The 16,153-nt window shown below is 49.7% G+C and overlaps 1 protein-coding gene across 4 annotated transcripts; it reads right to left on the reverse strand.

Moving 5' to 3' along the window:
- Positions 1–904: 904 nt before the first annotated feature.
- Positions 905–13,967, reverse strand: LOC124675072 (probable tRNA (guanine(26)-N(2))-dimethyltransferase 1). 4 transcript variants are annotated; one of them, XM_047211139.1, is made up of 15 exons: positions 13,823–13,967; positions 13,456–13,507; positions 12,841–13,107; positions 12,304–12,385; positions 12,092–12,210; positions 11,583–11,670; positions 11,327–11,448; positions 9,942–10,081; positions 9,780–9,852; positions 9,621–9,709; positions 9,410–9,515; positions 9,130–9,342; positions 2,420–2,614; positions 2,268–2,345; positions 905–1,232 (listed from the first exon to the last, which is right to left on the reverse strand). In XM_047211139.1, the coding sequence occupies exons 2-15, from the start codon at positions 13,459–13,461 to the stop codon at positions 1,098–1,100; spliced, it is 1,713 nt and encodes a 570-aa protein (XP_047067095.1). In that variant the 5' UTR covers positions 13,462–13,507; positions 13,823–13,967; the 3' UTR covers positions 905–1,097. The 4 variants fall into 4 exon arrangements, with proteins under 4 accessions (XP_047067095.1, XP_047067096.1, XP_047067097.1 ...); XM_047211140.1 differs by lacking the exon at positions 13,456–13,507 and having other exon boundaries at positions 13,823–13,966; XM_047211141.1 differs by lacking the exon at positions 13,456–13,507 and having other exon boundaries at positions 12,841–13,110; positions 13,823–13,966.
- Positions 13,968–16,153: the final 2,186 nt, after the last annotated feature.

Below are 16,153 nucleotides of genomic sequence, written 5' to 3' on the forward strand. Positions count from 1 at the left end.
GAAATGCCACATAGGACACACTTTCAAGGTTGAACCCGAGTGAATCAGACCTACTCAGGTTGAACCCGGGTGGTATAAATTGGGATAAAAGTCCTAGTTGGTACTGAGATAAGAGTCCTACTCGGATGAGGTCTAGATAGATCTTGATTTAGAGTCCCAATCAATCTCAAGTGATGCGAGGCCAACAAGAGGTCTATATAAGGTGGAGCCACACATGACAGAAGAGTCATGCTAACTGCTCTAGGGGTTTTGAAAATGCTATGCACCTGGGGTGCTTGCGAGAATTTTGCCCGGTGTGCCTAGCGCTGACACAATGTCACTTGTGGCTGTTGCCTTTCCTCCCAGCGGTGCATTCTCCTTCTTAAAGGTGATTCCTTTGTGCTCAATGATCCCCTCAACTTGGTTCATGAGGTGTGGTGGTGGTGTGACGTCGGTCTCCATCCAAGACAAGAAGTTAATTAGGGCGCAATGCACTACTCTCATGGCGCGGCCAACCCGTCTCTCAGATCTATTCTGCCGCCTTCCACCTGTCGGTGCTAGGTCCTCTCTTGATCCACATTTTTTCTATGCTATCTAAGGTAAAGGGTCATTCGGGCAGTTTTGATGTTGTGGTCGGGTCTCGGATGCCTAGTTGTTGGAGATGCGGTCACATAACACAATGCTCTGCCTCCTCACCTTGTCGCTAGATGCTCGGCGGATCTCATGCAGGTTTGCTTGTTGTGACCTTCACAGAGAGGCTGTTCTAATATTGCTAGTTGCTGTGCCATTTTTCGTCCTGGTTTCTCTTATAAACTGAACCACTCTTTTTTAAAAATCAATGAAATGCAATGTTTTCTGCTTTTCATCAAAAAATAATAGTACCTGTGTTAACAGGGTCCTATTTTAATCCCCACACAAGATCAGATAGTTCTTTCTTTGCGTGACGCTACTGCCAGGTTTTCTTAAGTTACAAGTACTTGACAAATTCCAAACTGGCATACAACTCAGACTAGTAGACTACAAAGAATAGGGCTGTAGAGCTCTGCAGAAACTCTGTCTATGCTCAATTTCAGAATAAGAACACATCTCCAGCTTCGAATGAATCAATGGCCACAGATTTATAACTTCTCATTGGGAAGTGTCTTTAGTGGTCTGCCAGCCTTCATCTTAGGACCCCAGTATTTTTCGGGATTAGGTACAAATCTTGGACTCTTTCGTGCAACTAAACCTCCAGTTACTTGAGAAAACGATGCCTGGTAGATGTCAAAAAGAGAAAAAAGAGGGGGGCAAAATTAGATAAACGAAAAAGGTTCAATGAAACCAACTAGAATACTAAATGGAGTAACAGAGGCTTCAGAAGTATGAAAAAAATTGAATTATAGAATGGACTATTTGTATCACTTATGTCCACAGATAAAACATATTTCCTGAATAATCAGCACAGAAAATATATGTTGGCGAGGGGGGAACACCGAGCTCAGTATATGCATTGTGCATAGTAGAGGTTAAACTGTACCGGCGTGCAAAACAGAGCAATATTTGATTCTTCTAGACAAAGACATGATCAATCCAGCAGTCTGTATGTTTTCAGCTGGTGCAACATCAGGTCAATATCAGGTTTGTGTTTGACAATAATTTGATGTATCTAAAGATGATTTTGGGGATTTGGTTTCTATAGTTTGACCAAAGTACACGGAGGCATTTGTCAGAGTGCCAACAAACAAGACAAACCAGCAAATTAGAGCGGGTTCTACGGGTAGATAGCAAGGATCAGGTTCAAAATTGATCACTTCCAGTTGCTTTGCGCCAATTCTAGTCCCAAGAGATGAGCTTGACTACAGCTAGTCTGGACTGTGTGACTTGATCGAAAACCATGAGGTCATCCCGGTGGGAACAAGCAAGATACATGAAATCAAACACCAATGGTACAAGAAATTGTTTGCTTCATAACATTCACACGGTAATTAAAAGATTCAGGAAACAGGACACCGTTAATGACAAGAGCAATTAGCTCAGCTCAAGCTTAGCAAGAGCAGAAATAAGATGCCCTTTAGCTGTAATTTCAGGTTAGTTTACTGTGTCCAAATCACTCTTGGTTAGCTTCACATAGTTTTGTCAGATTAATATGCATGAAAATTACACAAGCTTGTGAACACAACAACAGAAACTAAAACCTCAAGCTTGAAATAAGTAAATTCTAAGCATATGGACCTCAGTTTTGCATAGAAACATTTTCCTGCTCCTGCATTGTTTATAACAAGAGACAATCTGTGTTTAATGTTCTATACCTGCAATTGAGGCTCTTGGGAAAGTATCCTGCTACCTGGACAATTTTCAGGTTGAGATTTCACTGGGTGAAGCTTTACCTGCAGACAGGAAGCCATTATGAAAACAATATTGGGGCTGATTAACCAAGAAAAATCCGAGATTTGTATCATACCCAACATCGCATGATGTCCCAGATTACAGACATTGGGGCATCTGTTTTCAGAGCTAGTGGATCCACATGGCTACCTGATATTTGATACCCAGCATTTCTTATAGATGAATGAAACATAACCATGGTTGGATTGGTGCACTTCAATGTTGCAGATAAACTGTGAAGACTGACGAATAAAGGTGCATTGGGCAATTCCTGAAAACGAGAATCCCTTGTGATTTATCGATCCAATATGTACAAAACATAATGTTAACATCTCATTGTGCACTCAATTCAGAGATTCGTTGTTCTAATGCATGCTAATTTATGTTGGTCCATTTATTTTAGCAAAAACTATTGTTTAAGAACTATAGGAACCCCCGAAATAGCTGCCTGTTTGGTTGTTGGTATCGGCGGTGAACACTGAACAATGAAAAATTCCAAATTGCCAAAAAGAAAGTTAGTTTGTCATGAAGGAGGCCGGCTGCTGAAACTAAAGGTTGATGTTCTTTGTTGCCAGATACACATCGTGGCAGACAGATTGTCGTGACAAATGGCACTGGTCCGCAGCTTCAGGTGCTGAGCATGGGCATCTAATGGGTTTCCAGAATGATTGCAGGTGGGCCATTTACAAAAAGTTGCATACTTCCTTTTGGCCGGGGAATGTGTAACACCTTCATGGAATTAGATGATATTAAGTCCACAACACTTCGATTAAAGGAGTGTGTAAACCAAGGAAAAATATACTATTCAAAAGATAAAAAATAATGCTGGACAGAAGCCTCAACAAGTGAGCAGCCATCCTGCTGGCCTTTTACTTAAACAGAAAGATCAATTTCTCTATTAAAAAAAATCAAGCACTTATTTAGTATTCTTATTCTTTGTTTTTCTAATGGAGATATGAGGTATTTTTGTTATGATCGGTTTGACCTATACACGCAGGAAGCCCACTAGTGGCTAGTTAGGGGCTTAGCCCAAGTAAATTAGGGGCTTAGCCCAAGTAAATTAGGGTTTAGAGGAGGCCGTCCTCCTATATAAACACTTGTATCCCTTCGAGATTAATCAGACAATATTCAGTATCAATACTGTCTCGTCTCCTGAAGGGAGACGGAGACCCTCGTGCCCCCGCCGCAACAACCCTAGCCGCCGCCTCCTTCCTCCGCGACGGCGCCCGGCCCGCCGGCGCCGAGCTCTCCAACCTCTCCGCCCTCACTTCCACCCTTACAATCTCCGCCCTAGACCCGGTAGAACCCTAGTCTCTACCACTTTGGTATCAGCTTGCCTAGGTCTCATGGGCTCCAACAGCCCCCCCGCCGACCCCATCGCCGCCACGTCCGCCGCCGCCACCAACACCACCACCGCCACCGCCGCCGCCATGACCGGCGCCCACACACTGCAGGGAGCCGCCGCCGCCTCCAACGGAGACCGAGCCGCCGCCGCCCCCACGGGCCTCGACCTCCCGCCCGCTACTTTGGCGGACCTCGCCGGCGGTCTCCGCGCCATCCGTTTCGAGCTCGCGGAGATCAAGGCCGGCCAGCACCCGCCGCCCCCGCCGGCCGCCGTTCCGCCGCCGCCCCCGCCGGCCGCCGTTCCGCCGCCGCCCCCACCGGCCGCCGTTCTGCCGCCGCCCCCACCGCCCGCCTCCGCCGCCAACAACGGTCGCCCCGCGTGGTGGCCGCCATCGCCTTCGCCAATTCCCACATGGATCGACGCGTCGCCCGTCTACACTCGGGATCGCGGCGCGGACGACGGCCGCGCAGCCCGCCCACCCCTTTGGCGGTCCCGGCGGGTTTGCGGGCCCCTTCGCCGCGCGCACGTCCTTCAACCCGGGCCGCCGGAGGGCGCCCCCGAGGTCCCGCCTCGGCACGGCAGCCCGCCCCGCTTCACCAAGCCGGAGTTCGCCACCTACGACGGCGCCACCGATCCCCCGAACCGGCTGAACCGGTGTGAGCGGTTCTTTCGGGGGCAGCGGACGCTCGGCGCCGACCGCACGTGGATCGCCTCCTATCACCTACGGGCGCCGCGCGGACTTGGTACTACGCCCTCGAGCGGGACGAGGGCGGGATGCCGTCCCGGGAGCGCTTCCGCGACCTGTGCCTCCGGCGGTTTGGGCCAACCCTACGCGGAAGCCGCCTCGCCGAGCCGGGACGCCTCGCCTTCACCGCCACGGTCCGGGACTTCGCCGACCGTTTCGAGCGCTCGCGTGCCATGCCGCGGCGTCTCGGCGCGGCAGCGCGCGCCGATCTCTTCGTCGGCGGCCTCCCCGACTACATCCACGTCGACGTCGAGATGCGCGAGCTCGCGGACTGCGGACGGCCATGTACTACGCACGAGCCTACGAGCAGCGCGCCATCGCCATGCAGCGAGGTCTACGCGCAACGTGGCGGCCGCTCGTCCCGCGCTCCGACCCGCCCCGACGCCCGCCGCCCCGCCGCGCCGCGCGCCGGCCGCCGCTCCCGCGGGCCCCTCCTGCGCCGACTCGCCCCTTCAAGCGGGCGACGGCCGCGGAGCAACTCGAGCGGCGCCGCCAAGGGCTGTGCTTCAACCGCGACGAGAGTACGCGCCGGGCCACACGTGCGCCCGCCTCTTCTACCGGAGACCGTCGGCGACGCCGACGTGGAGGCTCTCACCGCCGAGCTCGCGGCCGCCACCGTCCGCCGAGGCCGGTGTCACGACCTACGCGCCGGTCGATGCGTCCGCCTTCGTCGTCTCTCTTCATGCTATGGCGGGCATCAAGACGGCAAAGACGATGCTCGCTCCCGGTGACGATCAATGGGGAGCGTCTCACCGCGGCCCGGTGGACACGGGCTCGACGCACAACTTCCTATCCAACACCGCCATGCGCCGCCTCGCTCTCCGGCCCGGCGGGATCGGAGAAGTACGGCGTCACCGTCGCCAACGGGGACCGTCTTACGTGCCGGGCGTGGCGCGACGGGTTCCCGTGCTCGTAGGCGACGAGCCATTCTCCATCGGCTCGCGTCGGCATCGACTTGGGCTGCTACGACTTCATCCTCGGCCTCGACTTCACGAGCACCTTAGGCCCCATCCTTTGGGATCTCGACGTGCTGTCCCTCATCTTCGGCGCGAGGGCGGCCGCCGTGTTCCATCGGACGGGCTTGGGCAGCACCGGCGCATCCCCGCGGCTCCACCCGATGGCCGCCGCGCTGGACGAGGCGCACCCGCTCTCGGCCGACTTGCCGGCAGCGGCGACGTCGACCTCTTCGACGAGCCGCAGGGCCTCCTCCCTCGCGGCCCCGTGACCACCGCATACACTCGCTGCCGAACACGGCGCCCGTCGGCCGTGCGGCCGTACCGGTACCCCGAGCTGCGAAGGACGAGCTCGAGCGCCGGGTGGCGGTCATGCTAGCACGAGGGCATCATCCGGATTTCGACGTCGCCGTTCTGCGCCCCCGTGCTCCTTGTGCGCAAGACCGACGGCACGTGGCGCTTCTGCATCGACTTTCGCGCCCTCAACATCGTCACGTCCAAGGACAAGTTCCCTATCCCCGTCGTGGATGAGCTCCTGGACGAGCTGCATGGCGCGCGCTTCTTCACCAAGCTCGACTTGCGCTCGGGCTATCATCGAGTGCGCATGCACCGGACGACATCGCCAAGACGGCGTTCCGCACTCACCATGGCCACTACGAGTTTTTGGTGATGCCGTTCGGCCTCTCCAACGCGCCGGCGACCTTCCGAGGCCCCGATGAACGACGTGCTCAGCCCCTACTTACGACGCTTTGTGCTTGTTTTCTTTGATGATATATTGATCTACAGCGCATCCTGGGCGGAGCACTGCGAGCACGTGGCCATCATCTTCAACGAGCTTCGAGCGCATCGTCTTCATCTCAAGCGCTCGAAGTGCTCGTTTGGCACGACCTCCGTCGCGTACTTGGGCCACGTCATCTCCGCCGACGGTGTCGCGATGGACGCGGACAAGGTCGCCGCCGTCGCCGCCTCGGCCAACGCCCCGATCGCCGCGAGCTCTTCGCGGATTTTTGGGCCTCGCGGGATACTACCGGCGGTACATCCAGGACTTCGGCCTCATCGCCGCGCCTCTCACGCGCTCGCTTCGCCACGACGCTTTCTCCGGGACGAGGAGGCGGCCACGGCCTTCGCCGCCTGCGGCGGGCACTCACGACGGGCCCCGTTCTTCGGATGCTCGGACTTCGACGAGCCGTTTGTGGTGGATCGCGACGCCTCCGGCATCGGCTTCGGCGCCGTCCTTCACCAAGGCGAGGGCCACTCGCTTTCTTCGGCCGCCCTTTCGCCGCGCGCCACCACAAGCTCGCCGCATATGAGCGCGAGCTGATCGGGCTGGTCCGAGCGGTGCGCCACCGGCGGGCGTATCTTTGGGGCCGGACATTCCGTGTGCGCACCGACCACTGACGCCCGAAGTTCTTGCTGGATCGGCGCCTCTCCACGGTGCCGCGGCATCGGTGGATCGGCAAGCTCTTCGGCTTCGACTTCACCGTCGAGTACCGCCCGGCTGCCTCAACACGGTCGCCGACGCCCTGTCCCGCCGCGACATCGACGACGCCGCGGACGCGCCCACGGTCGGTGCGGCCCTCTCGCATCCACTCCGGGCCATCTTTCGCCTTCATCGACGAGGTTCGCCGCGCTACTACCGAGGCCGCGGATGCGCAGCCAGCTGCGCCGGCGCCCGGCCGACGGCGAGCTGGCCGCGCCATGGCGCCCGGACGAGGACTACTCCTCCATGGGCGCCGCATCTTTGTGCCGGATCATGGAGACCTGCGCCACCGGGCCTTGTCCTTGGCGCATTCCGCGAGTCACGAGGGCGTCCGTAAGACCCCGCACCGTCTCCGCGCCGATTTTTACATTCCAGGGGATGGCGTCCCGGTGCGAGGCCGGGTGCGAGCGTGTGTCACATGCCGGCGGAACAAGACGGAAACGCTCCGTCCGGCGGGCTTATCGCAACCGCCGGACGTGCCGTCCCAGTGTGGGCGGACATCTCCATGGACTTCATCGAGGGCTGCCGAAGGTTGGCGGCAAGTCCGTCATCCTCACGGTGGTCGACCGTTTCTCCAAGTACGCGCACTTCATCGCCCTCGGCCATCCCTATACGGCGGCGTCCGTGGCACGCGCCTTCTTCGACGGCATCGTTCGCCTTCATGGGTTTCCGTCCTCCATCGTCAGTGATCGTGATCCTGTGTTCACGGGTCACGTCTGGAGGGACCTCTTTGGGTTGGCAGGCGTGAAGCTCCGCATGACGGACGGCCAGTCAGAGGTCGTCAACAAGATCATCGCCATGTACCTGCGCTGCATCACCGGGGATCGTCCACGAGCTTGGGTGGACTGGCTGGCGTGGGCCGAGTACTGCTACAACACGTCCTACCACTCCGCGCTGCACACTACTCCCTTTGAGGTGGTCTACGGGAGGCCACCACCGGCGATGCTTCCCTATGCGTCCGGCACGGCCCGTGCCGACACGGCGGATGACCCGCCGCGTACCCGCGACGAGATACCGGGCGAGGCGCGCCGGCCGACTTCTTCGAGCTCGGCGGACTGGCTAGGAAGTACTATGATGCTCATCATCGCGAGGCGGAGTTTGCGGTGGACGGCGGGTCCGGCTCCGCCTTCTTCACCGGACGACCCGGTCCTTGGACCCGCGCTCCGGCGCAAGTTGGGCCCTCGTTACGCCGGTCCTTTCCGTGTCGCCGGAGCGCATCGGCAAGCTCGCCTACCGCCTCGAGTTGCTCGCGGGCTCGCGCCTCCACGACGTCTTCAACGTCGGTCTCCCGAAGGCCTACCGGGCGACCCTCCTTCGCACCACCGGCTCTTCCACCTACGCCGGATGGGCGTCTCGAGCCTCGCCCGGCGAGTGTGGCTCGCGTGTTGAAGGCCCGGCGAGCGCCGTGGTGTTTGGCACGTCTTGGTGCATTGGACGGGCCCGCCGGAGGACGAGGCGACTTGGGAGAAGCTTGAAGATCTCCGCCGACAGTTTCCGAAGTTCAGCTCGAGGACGAGCTGTTTGAGAAGGCGGGGAGAGATGTTATGGTCGGTTTGACCTATACACGCAGGAAGCCCACTAGTGGCTAGTTAGGGGCTTAGCCCAAGTAAATTAGGGGCTTAGCCCAAGTAAATTAGGGTTTAGAGGAGGCCGTCCTCCTATATAAACACTTGTATCCCTTCGAGATTAATCGGACAATATTCGAGTATCAATACTCGTCTCGTCTCCGAAGGGAGACGGGAGACCCCTGTGCCCCCGCCGCAACAACCCTAGCCGCCGCCTCCTTCCTCCGCGACGGCGCCCAGCCGCCGGCGCCGAGCTCTCCAACCTCTCCGCCCTCACTTCCACCCTTACAATCTCCGCCCTAGACCCGGTAGAACCCTAGTCTCTACCAATTTTACTACACAAAACCTGATTCTGACAATAAAAATAACCATACCTAGTGATATTCTCAAACCCTGTATCACATATCGTATAGAATAAATTTTTAAGCGTAAATATGTCTACACTCCCATTGGCCTTGCTGGTTGCTGCCAATGTGAGACTTGTATATATATCCTTCCAGTAATGAATCAGAACAGATAGCATCCATGAATAGCTATTTTCCTATGAGCACCTTTCTAAAGAAAATATGTATTAAACCTTAAAAGCCCTATAATTCACTAAATTGTATTCTTCGTTCAGTTTAAGTTACATTTTCTCTAGCATATAATGAACAGTCAACATCAGCATAACCAAAAGAGAAGAAAAAACAGAATAGTACCTCTGATATTGATGTTAGTATAGCTGAAATTTTTGCATAGGCTTGAAATACACCACTCATTGCTCGGATATTTGATAAGATGGAAGCGGCCCATTCCTTTTGATGTATTGGATCACTCCATATAGGCCCCCCCATAACAAATTTGTGGGCACACTCAGAACACTCTTGAGGCACAGTAGGGCAAAAATTTGGTAGAGCAATATTCCTCTTATCCTGTATCAGAGGACCATATCCATAATCATGACATGCAAGACAATGAAACAAGAAAAAAACAGTCTACCTTTAGGTTTATTCTCCCAACATTTTGCAAGTGAAATGAACTGCATCCAACACATTGATATACATGTGAAAATTTGAGAGGTGAGATTTTCACTGTGCTAGCGGATCTGCAAGTGAAAGGGACACGTTGATAAGATGGGAAACCATATAAAAAATATTATAGTCCCACAAAGAAAAGAATGAATCAAGGAAAGCCAGAGGTAGGAGACAACGTGAAGATTCGCACAAAAACCCTGATGTAGAAATCCATGTGCACTGATATGACAGGAACTATATAGCGCTTGTGGCGGATCGCATGTGACTGCAAGCAAAACAAGGAGAAATGATGGATCGTCATAATGACTGATAATACAAGAGACCTCAGGATTTACCTCAATGCAGGCAAGAAGAATCCTCAAGGCCATCTCATGACAGTATTTGCCTCTTACTGGATAAGAACCATACCTGCAGGTATAGACAACTGATATGGTAGGAATAAAATGATGTAGTCATGCAGTTGGTAATCGATACGGATTATGGAGTATTAAACTGACTTGGAAAAACAAACTTCTGCATTGCCCCCAGCAAGCACTGCCATGTCTGTAGCTGAGCACATCAAGATACCACCATCTGCAACACATTGAACTGCTGAATCAAGGAATGCAGCTGGTGATCCATAAGGATCAAGATCAACCTGATTCAGCAAGTATATAGGACATTAATACGGCATGATATCGATGCATTTATACTCAAACTTGAGGAAAAATGATCAGGTGTAGATAACAGAAAAAGGAGAGAGGATATTATATGGTTTTAATAATTTACTGCAATCAGGTATTCAATATGTCACCCTGCTATGTCTGAATTCAGTAACACTTTAACCACATACAAAAATATCTAGATTGGTTGCACGGAAATGAGAAAAGCATTTAAGAGTTTTTGTGTAACAGTATCGTTTAAGAATTCTCTGGCACTGTCATGAAGCTTAGTGCGCAGAGAAGAGGGCTGGACAGCCCAGTGTGAAAAGATAAGACACTAGAATAAGGAGAAAAATACCATAAAAGAGTGTGAGCACTTTGATGAGCAAAATACAAATAATTCTTGCTAGAGTTGTAGGAGATACAATTCCCATCTGTATATAGGGATGCACGAACTAATTACCGACTAACTTGACTAGGATCCAGAATTCCAGACTATACCTCTACTAACTGACTCAATCTCTAATACACTCTGCTCTAATGATTACAGATTCAATGTCCTGGTTTTTAGTGGACAATGGACTCTCGCAGGACGCTGTTGCTGCTATGATGCTCTTACTGCCTGGCCCATTGTCGACAGCATTATTATGAAACACAATGGTCGAACTAATATATTTGTATACTGTATATACCCGAAAATCACATAATTAATACTCATAAACAGAGGAATTATCAATTATGTAGCGGTGATGCTATTTCCTATGTGTAAGAATGTAAATAAAAGAAGATCTTATGATGGTACCCCAAATATTTGATTTCTAAACAAGACATAAGGCACTACCTGTATTCACAGACAGCAGATGCGTAGAAACAGATTCTTATGAGTAGTCATATGGGCTCTATGGTTTTGGTTTCCTTACTTCTGTAGCATCTTAGCATTGTAGTGTCATATGCATATTAATATATTAGGCAATACTAAATGCTGCGACATTGAGTTCTTAATTTTGCATGCTCATAGATAGAAAAATAATTTATATCTGCTTAATTTATTTTCTACTCAGCAAAAAAAGCATATTTGCATGCATATTTTTCTAAATTAGTATAAGTTTAAGCACTTTCCTCCTAATCATCAAAATTTAGAAAATATACAAAAACTAGTATAGTAAATTTCCTTGGCAATGAAACCGATACACGACAAATGATTGGAGAACTGCGTTCATGTTAAAGTAGCAAACCCATACCACATCAAATTCTTTTGGGTGAGTGAGCATGTAAATGCGAGCGTCAGCAAGATGTGGCACCACCTTCGAAGATGCAAGAATACCATTGTGGTAGATATTTTTCTTACAGGCTTCTATAGCCACTGCAGTTAATCCAATAAATGTTTAGAATCATTAAACATGAAACAGGTTTTTTTCCAAGGACTCAATACAGCCTTTGTAATAAAATAATTCTGAACGGCCATCTGTAACATTCTCACAAATACCAGAAATGTACCTTCATTATTGTCAACAGCTATAACTTCCCCAATTCCATCTACCTCAAGGGCGTATCGGATAGCTCTTAACCCAGATGCAGCCAAAGCCTACAAAATTCATGACAAGAAGGATCTGAAATGAAAAGATCAGCATTGTGTACGCAAATACTACCGCCATGCTTAGTTTATTTACTCAAAGATCGGAGATATTTCATCATAATGGGCTACACCCCTTGTATAATTTAAAAATAGAAGAAATTCGAGAAGAAATATGGTGCCCTCTCTGTATATCATATACTTCCTCCGATCCATATTACTTGCTACTAAAATGAATGTATCTACAATTAAAATGTGTCTACATACATCTATATTAGTATCAAGTAATATGAATCGGAGGGAGTAGCATATCACAACTGGTATTGTCTTACCATCATTATTTCTCACCGACAAAAAAAACACCGCATATATCACATTAAGTGCAGGTAGGTGGAACGAAGATAATATTAGCAACCAGACTTCATAAACGTACCTCAAGAACTTTAGGTGGTTTAGGGCTCGATTCCTCTCTCAATGCAGTGTCTTCAGATCCTGTGATAGCAGGATCTAATTCATTGGCATGCTGCTCTGGCGGTATTTCAGTATGCCTGGCTGTTTTCATCACAGAAATTCCTCAAGCATTGGTGCACCTTTTAATCAGAAGGTTTTGTAAAGTAGCGGTGCAAATTTTGTCCAAACGAATACCTTTTAATTTGATATCATGTTCCTCCTGCCTTTTCAAAATAAACCATCTCAATACAGCAACAGAAAGATCTCTATTGTTAACCTGGTGAAAATTGAATAATTAAGGTAAGAACTGAGAACAACCTGAACATATTTCTAAAGCTACCTTTGAAATCGTCAAATGAAATACTGGATAGTAAGAACTACAGTAGATGGATCTTTTGTGAATTGTGATGATGCTGTTGGGCACTGCTACAGTACACATGGATTCTAGCAGTGCAGCTAACACTTCAGGAATGGTCCGACCGAACATAATGTCTTCTTCAGTATGTAGTTTTGCAGTTCTAACGACATGAGGTGTTCCAACCATAACCGGAATCATCAAATAGATAACCAATTAAGTTTCCTCCATGAACTGAATTAGGATAGTATTATTATTGTCTGAAAAGGAACGACTTCAACACTGTTCATGTGACCATCAAGTGAAACAGTAACGGCATCAGCCTGACATAAAATTGAATCTACAGCACACATAAACAAGAAGCAATGAGGAAAAACCTGAGCCTTGTTGTAGAAGACCGAATTGGACTTATCCGTGAATATCTCCGCACGCCCTTCCCTGATGGTCTCTGGGCCCCCAGCGATCTCCGGTAGCTCCGAGACGGAGGCAGTGGAGGACGAACAGGAACAGGAAGCGAGCCAGAGACTAAGGATTGGATTTATTGAAGAATTTACACGCAGGTTGAGAAAGCGAGAGAAACCAAATGCTAGGGTCATCGATGTGAAGCGAAGGATAGCCAAGGGCCAAGGCAAACTGTCCACGGTCTGCTGAACAGATGGTGGCAGTTTAGATAACTCCCAATGCAATATATCTAAAAGTGTATCTTGATATATTCAAAAAAAAAAAGTGTATCTTGCTGCATTTTTATGCCAGTTTAGATATAACACCCATAATGGACTGTATCTTTGTGTTGTATCTAAATGATATTTCATGAAATGTGATTTGAAATCAATACTATCCTCTCAACATTGTGGCATATTTGTGGCCTGTACCACACTGTTGCATGCTTGGACAAGATTGCGTGCAAAAATAGACAAAAGAGGCTAATATCAAACTTAAATTTGATAAATCTGGTACAGACTGAAGCATCAAAACTCTTGCATTAATCAAACCTTCATACGCAATGCGAGAGTAGTCAACTAAATGATCCACAAGTGTATTTCACTGAAGAATACGCCAGAAAAAAAGCAAAAAAAAAATATATTATTTTTTTGCAATAGGAGTACGATTACTAATAGAACTATAGAAGCTCCTTCTCTGACCACATTGTCATGTGCATACAGATTTCTTATATCTCTATATACATAGAGAGAGAGAGAGAAAAGTCTCCAAAATTAAGCCCAAATTGATGAAATAGCACCACACGAACACAAATAGATGAAATCTGTACAAACGAGTTCCTCAAATAAATTCTCCATGGATCAATTAGTACCACAACAAGTCAACAAACAGTAACTGATGAAGCATAGCGATATGTACCGGCAGTCCAGCAAGCAGGGTGGCAGTGGCACCAGAACTTGGTCGCGTTGGCGTGGGGCGAGGAGGCGGCACCGCTAGGGCTGGACCATCCGTCCCTCCTCCTGCCTCGCTCTCCCGGCGATGGTGGGTTGGTGGCGACGGTCTTTGGGCTGCGGGTGTGGAGGGGAGGCCGTGGCGGAGGCGGAGATGGGCGGGGGCACGGAAAGGGATGATTCAGGTATGCGCTATCTGAATCTCTCCGAAGATGCAACACCGTGTGTCCAAGTTTGCAGTTAGGGCATCTCGCGGCGCGAGCGCATTTCAGACGTCCGAAATATTCGTTTGAGTCGCGCGGCGGACGCTCGACAGACCGTTTTTGTTCGCGCGTCCGTTTGCACCTAGGGGTGACTCCAGCGGGCCGACGCATTTTGCATCAATTTATGAAGTTTCCAAACAACAAAATAAGAAAATCAACAAAGTCATAGTTATTACATTTAAAAGTCGACATGAAAATAAGATAGTATTTCTCTAGGCATGATCTTCATGGTCAGCCAATGTCCACTGATGCTCAATCAGATCCGTTTGCAGCTGTTTGGAGACGTTCTCGTCAGTGACTTCTACATTCCTATGTAGATAGTCATGCCAAGATGAAGCTCCAAGAAGTGGTGCAACCAGCTCACCTTGGAAATCCCATTGGTTCTCATTGCGGCCATCAGGACGCTCGTTCTCAACGATCATGTTGTGCATGATCACGCAGCATGTCATCACCTCATGCATGGTCTTCAACGACCATGTTCCTGCAAGCCTCTTGCATCTTGACAAACCTCCTCGTCTTCTTGGAGTTTGGATTACGGACAGTCTTCACCAATGTGGCCCAGTCAGGGTAGATGCCATCAGCAAGATAATATGGCTTGTCATATGCATTTCCATTGATCTCATAGCTCACCCGGGAAGCTTTACCTTGCATGAACCCAGGGCCGGCCCTGGGAGGGTCTGGCGGGGCGACCGCCCTGGGCCCAGAAAAATTAGGGGCCCATATTTTCTATATAGGCTTATTATACATCGCATCAAAAAGCAGTTAACATTTTTTTATGGGTTTGGGTCTATACTTTGGACTTTTTTCCTTTTCGTTTCCGATCCTGGCCGGCCTCACTCAGCGCAAGTACAAGTTCCATCTACTAATTGATACGAAACATCGCCAAATCGACCTGATTGATCGATACGAAACGTCCCGGCTATAACCATGATGGCTCCTGGTCTTCCTCTCGCCCATCGTGACCGCACGGAGTCACGGACTCCCAGTCCGGCAATTCCCAATTAGCCAATCACCCAATCTGCGTTGAAGATTAAGATAGAATCATAGAAGGTGAGAACGCCCGCCGCAAATCTTTTAGAATTGTACTATATGCCCTAATTGGCGTTCTGAATTTTGATTAGTAGTTGTTGTTCTTATTTGTAGGAGCGAGGTTAACTGATTATGATGCCTGAATCCGGTGCTAAGAAAAAAAAAGAGACATGAAGACCATAAATTAATAGAATCACAGAGAGGATATATGTTTAAATTTTTGAAGGGCAACACGAGCACTTTGTGTTGCACTTCCCTGCGAGGTTAACATGGCGGAGAAATTTTAAGGTATCATGTAAACATTGTTATTTTTATATGAATATTGCAATTAGGTATATTTAAAGTATTTATTTTTCAACATCTCATACATGCGCAAAAAAAACTATAGTAAGAGGGGGCCGAAAATTTTAGTTCCGCCCCAGGCTTCCGATATCTCAGGACCGGGGCTACATGAGCCTGTTGAAAACCGGTGATCGGTGCAACACATTGATGTCATTATTGGAACCGGCCATGCCAAAGAATGAATGTTCAAATCCATAAATCTTGAGATATGACAGCTTCAAGAATGACAGTTCTTCCCTCCTCATGCCCGCTGTACGCACCCTGCCATCCAAATGGACAGTTTTTCCACTGCCAGTGCATGCAATCTATGCTGCCAATCATTCCTGGGAAGCCTCTAGACTCGTTGATAGACAGGAGCCGCCTTGTATCCTCAACAGTTGGCTCCCTACAGTAATACTCTCCGAACACGGCAATCACGGCTCGGCAAAACCTGTACATGGCCTTAAGACAGGTGCTCTCACCCATTCGAAGATACTCATCGAATATATCCGCAGCCATTCCATATGAGAGCATGCGAATAGTCGCGGAGCATTTTTGGTAGGAGGTGAAGCCTAACGTTCAGGTGACTACCGGAGTCATTGATTAAGCAGGTCAGATGGGCTTAGTAGGGCTCGAACCTACAATATCACCGTTATGAGCGGTACGTTTCAACCAATTAAACTATA

The sequence above is a fragment of the Lolium rigidum genome, chromosome 7, assembly GCF_022539505.1.
Source record: "Lolium rigidum isolate FL_2022 chromosome 7, APGP_CSIRO_Lrig_0.1, whole genome shotgun sequence".
Lineage (NCBI taxonomy): Eukaryota > Viridiplantae > Streptophyta > Magnoliopsida > Poales > Poaceae > Lolium > Lolium rigidum.

Coding starts and splice junctions, on each gene's coding strand:
- LOC124675072 (XM_047211139.1), bottom strand. Junction 12,386..12,840: donor TCTTCTACAACAAGGCTCAG/GTTTTTCCTCAT, acceptor AATTTTCACCAG/GTTAACAATAGAGATCTTTC. Junction 9,853..9,941: donor GCAGAAGTTTGTTTTTCCAA/GTCAGTTTAATA, acceptor CTATACCTGCAG/GTATGGTTCTTATCCAGTAA.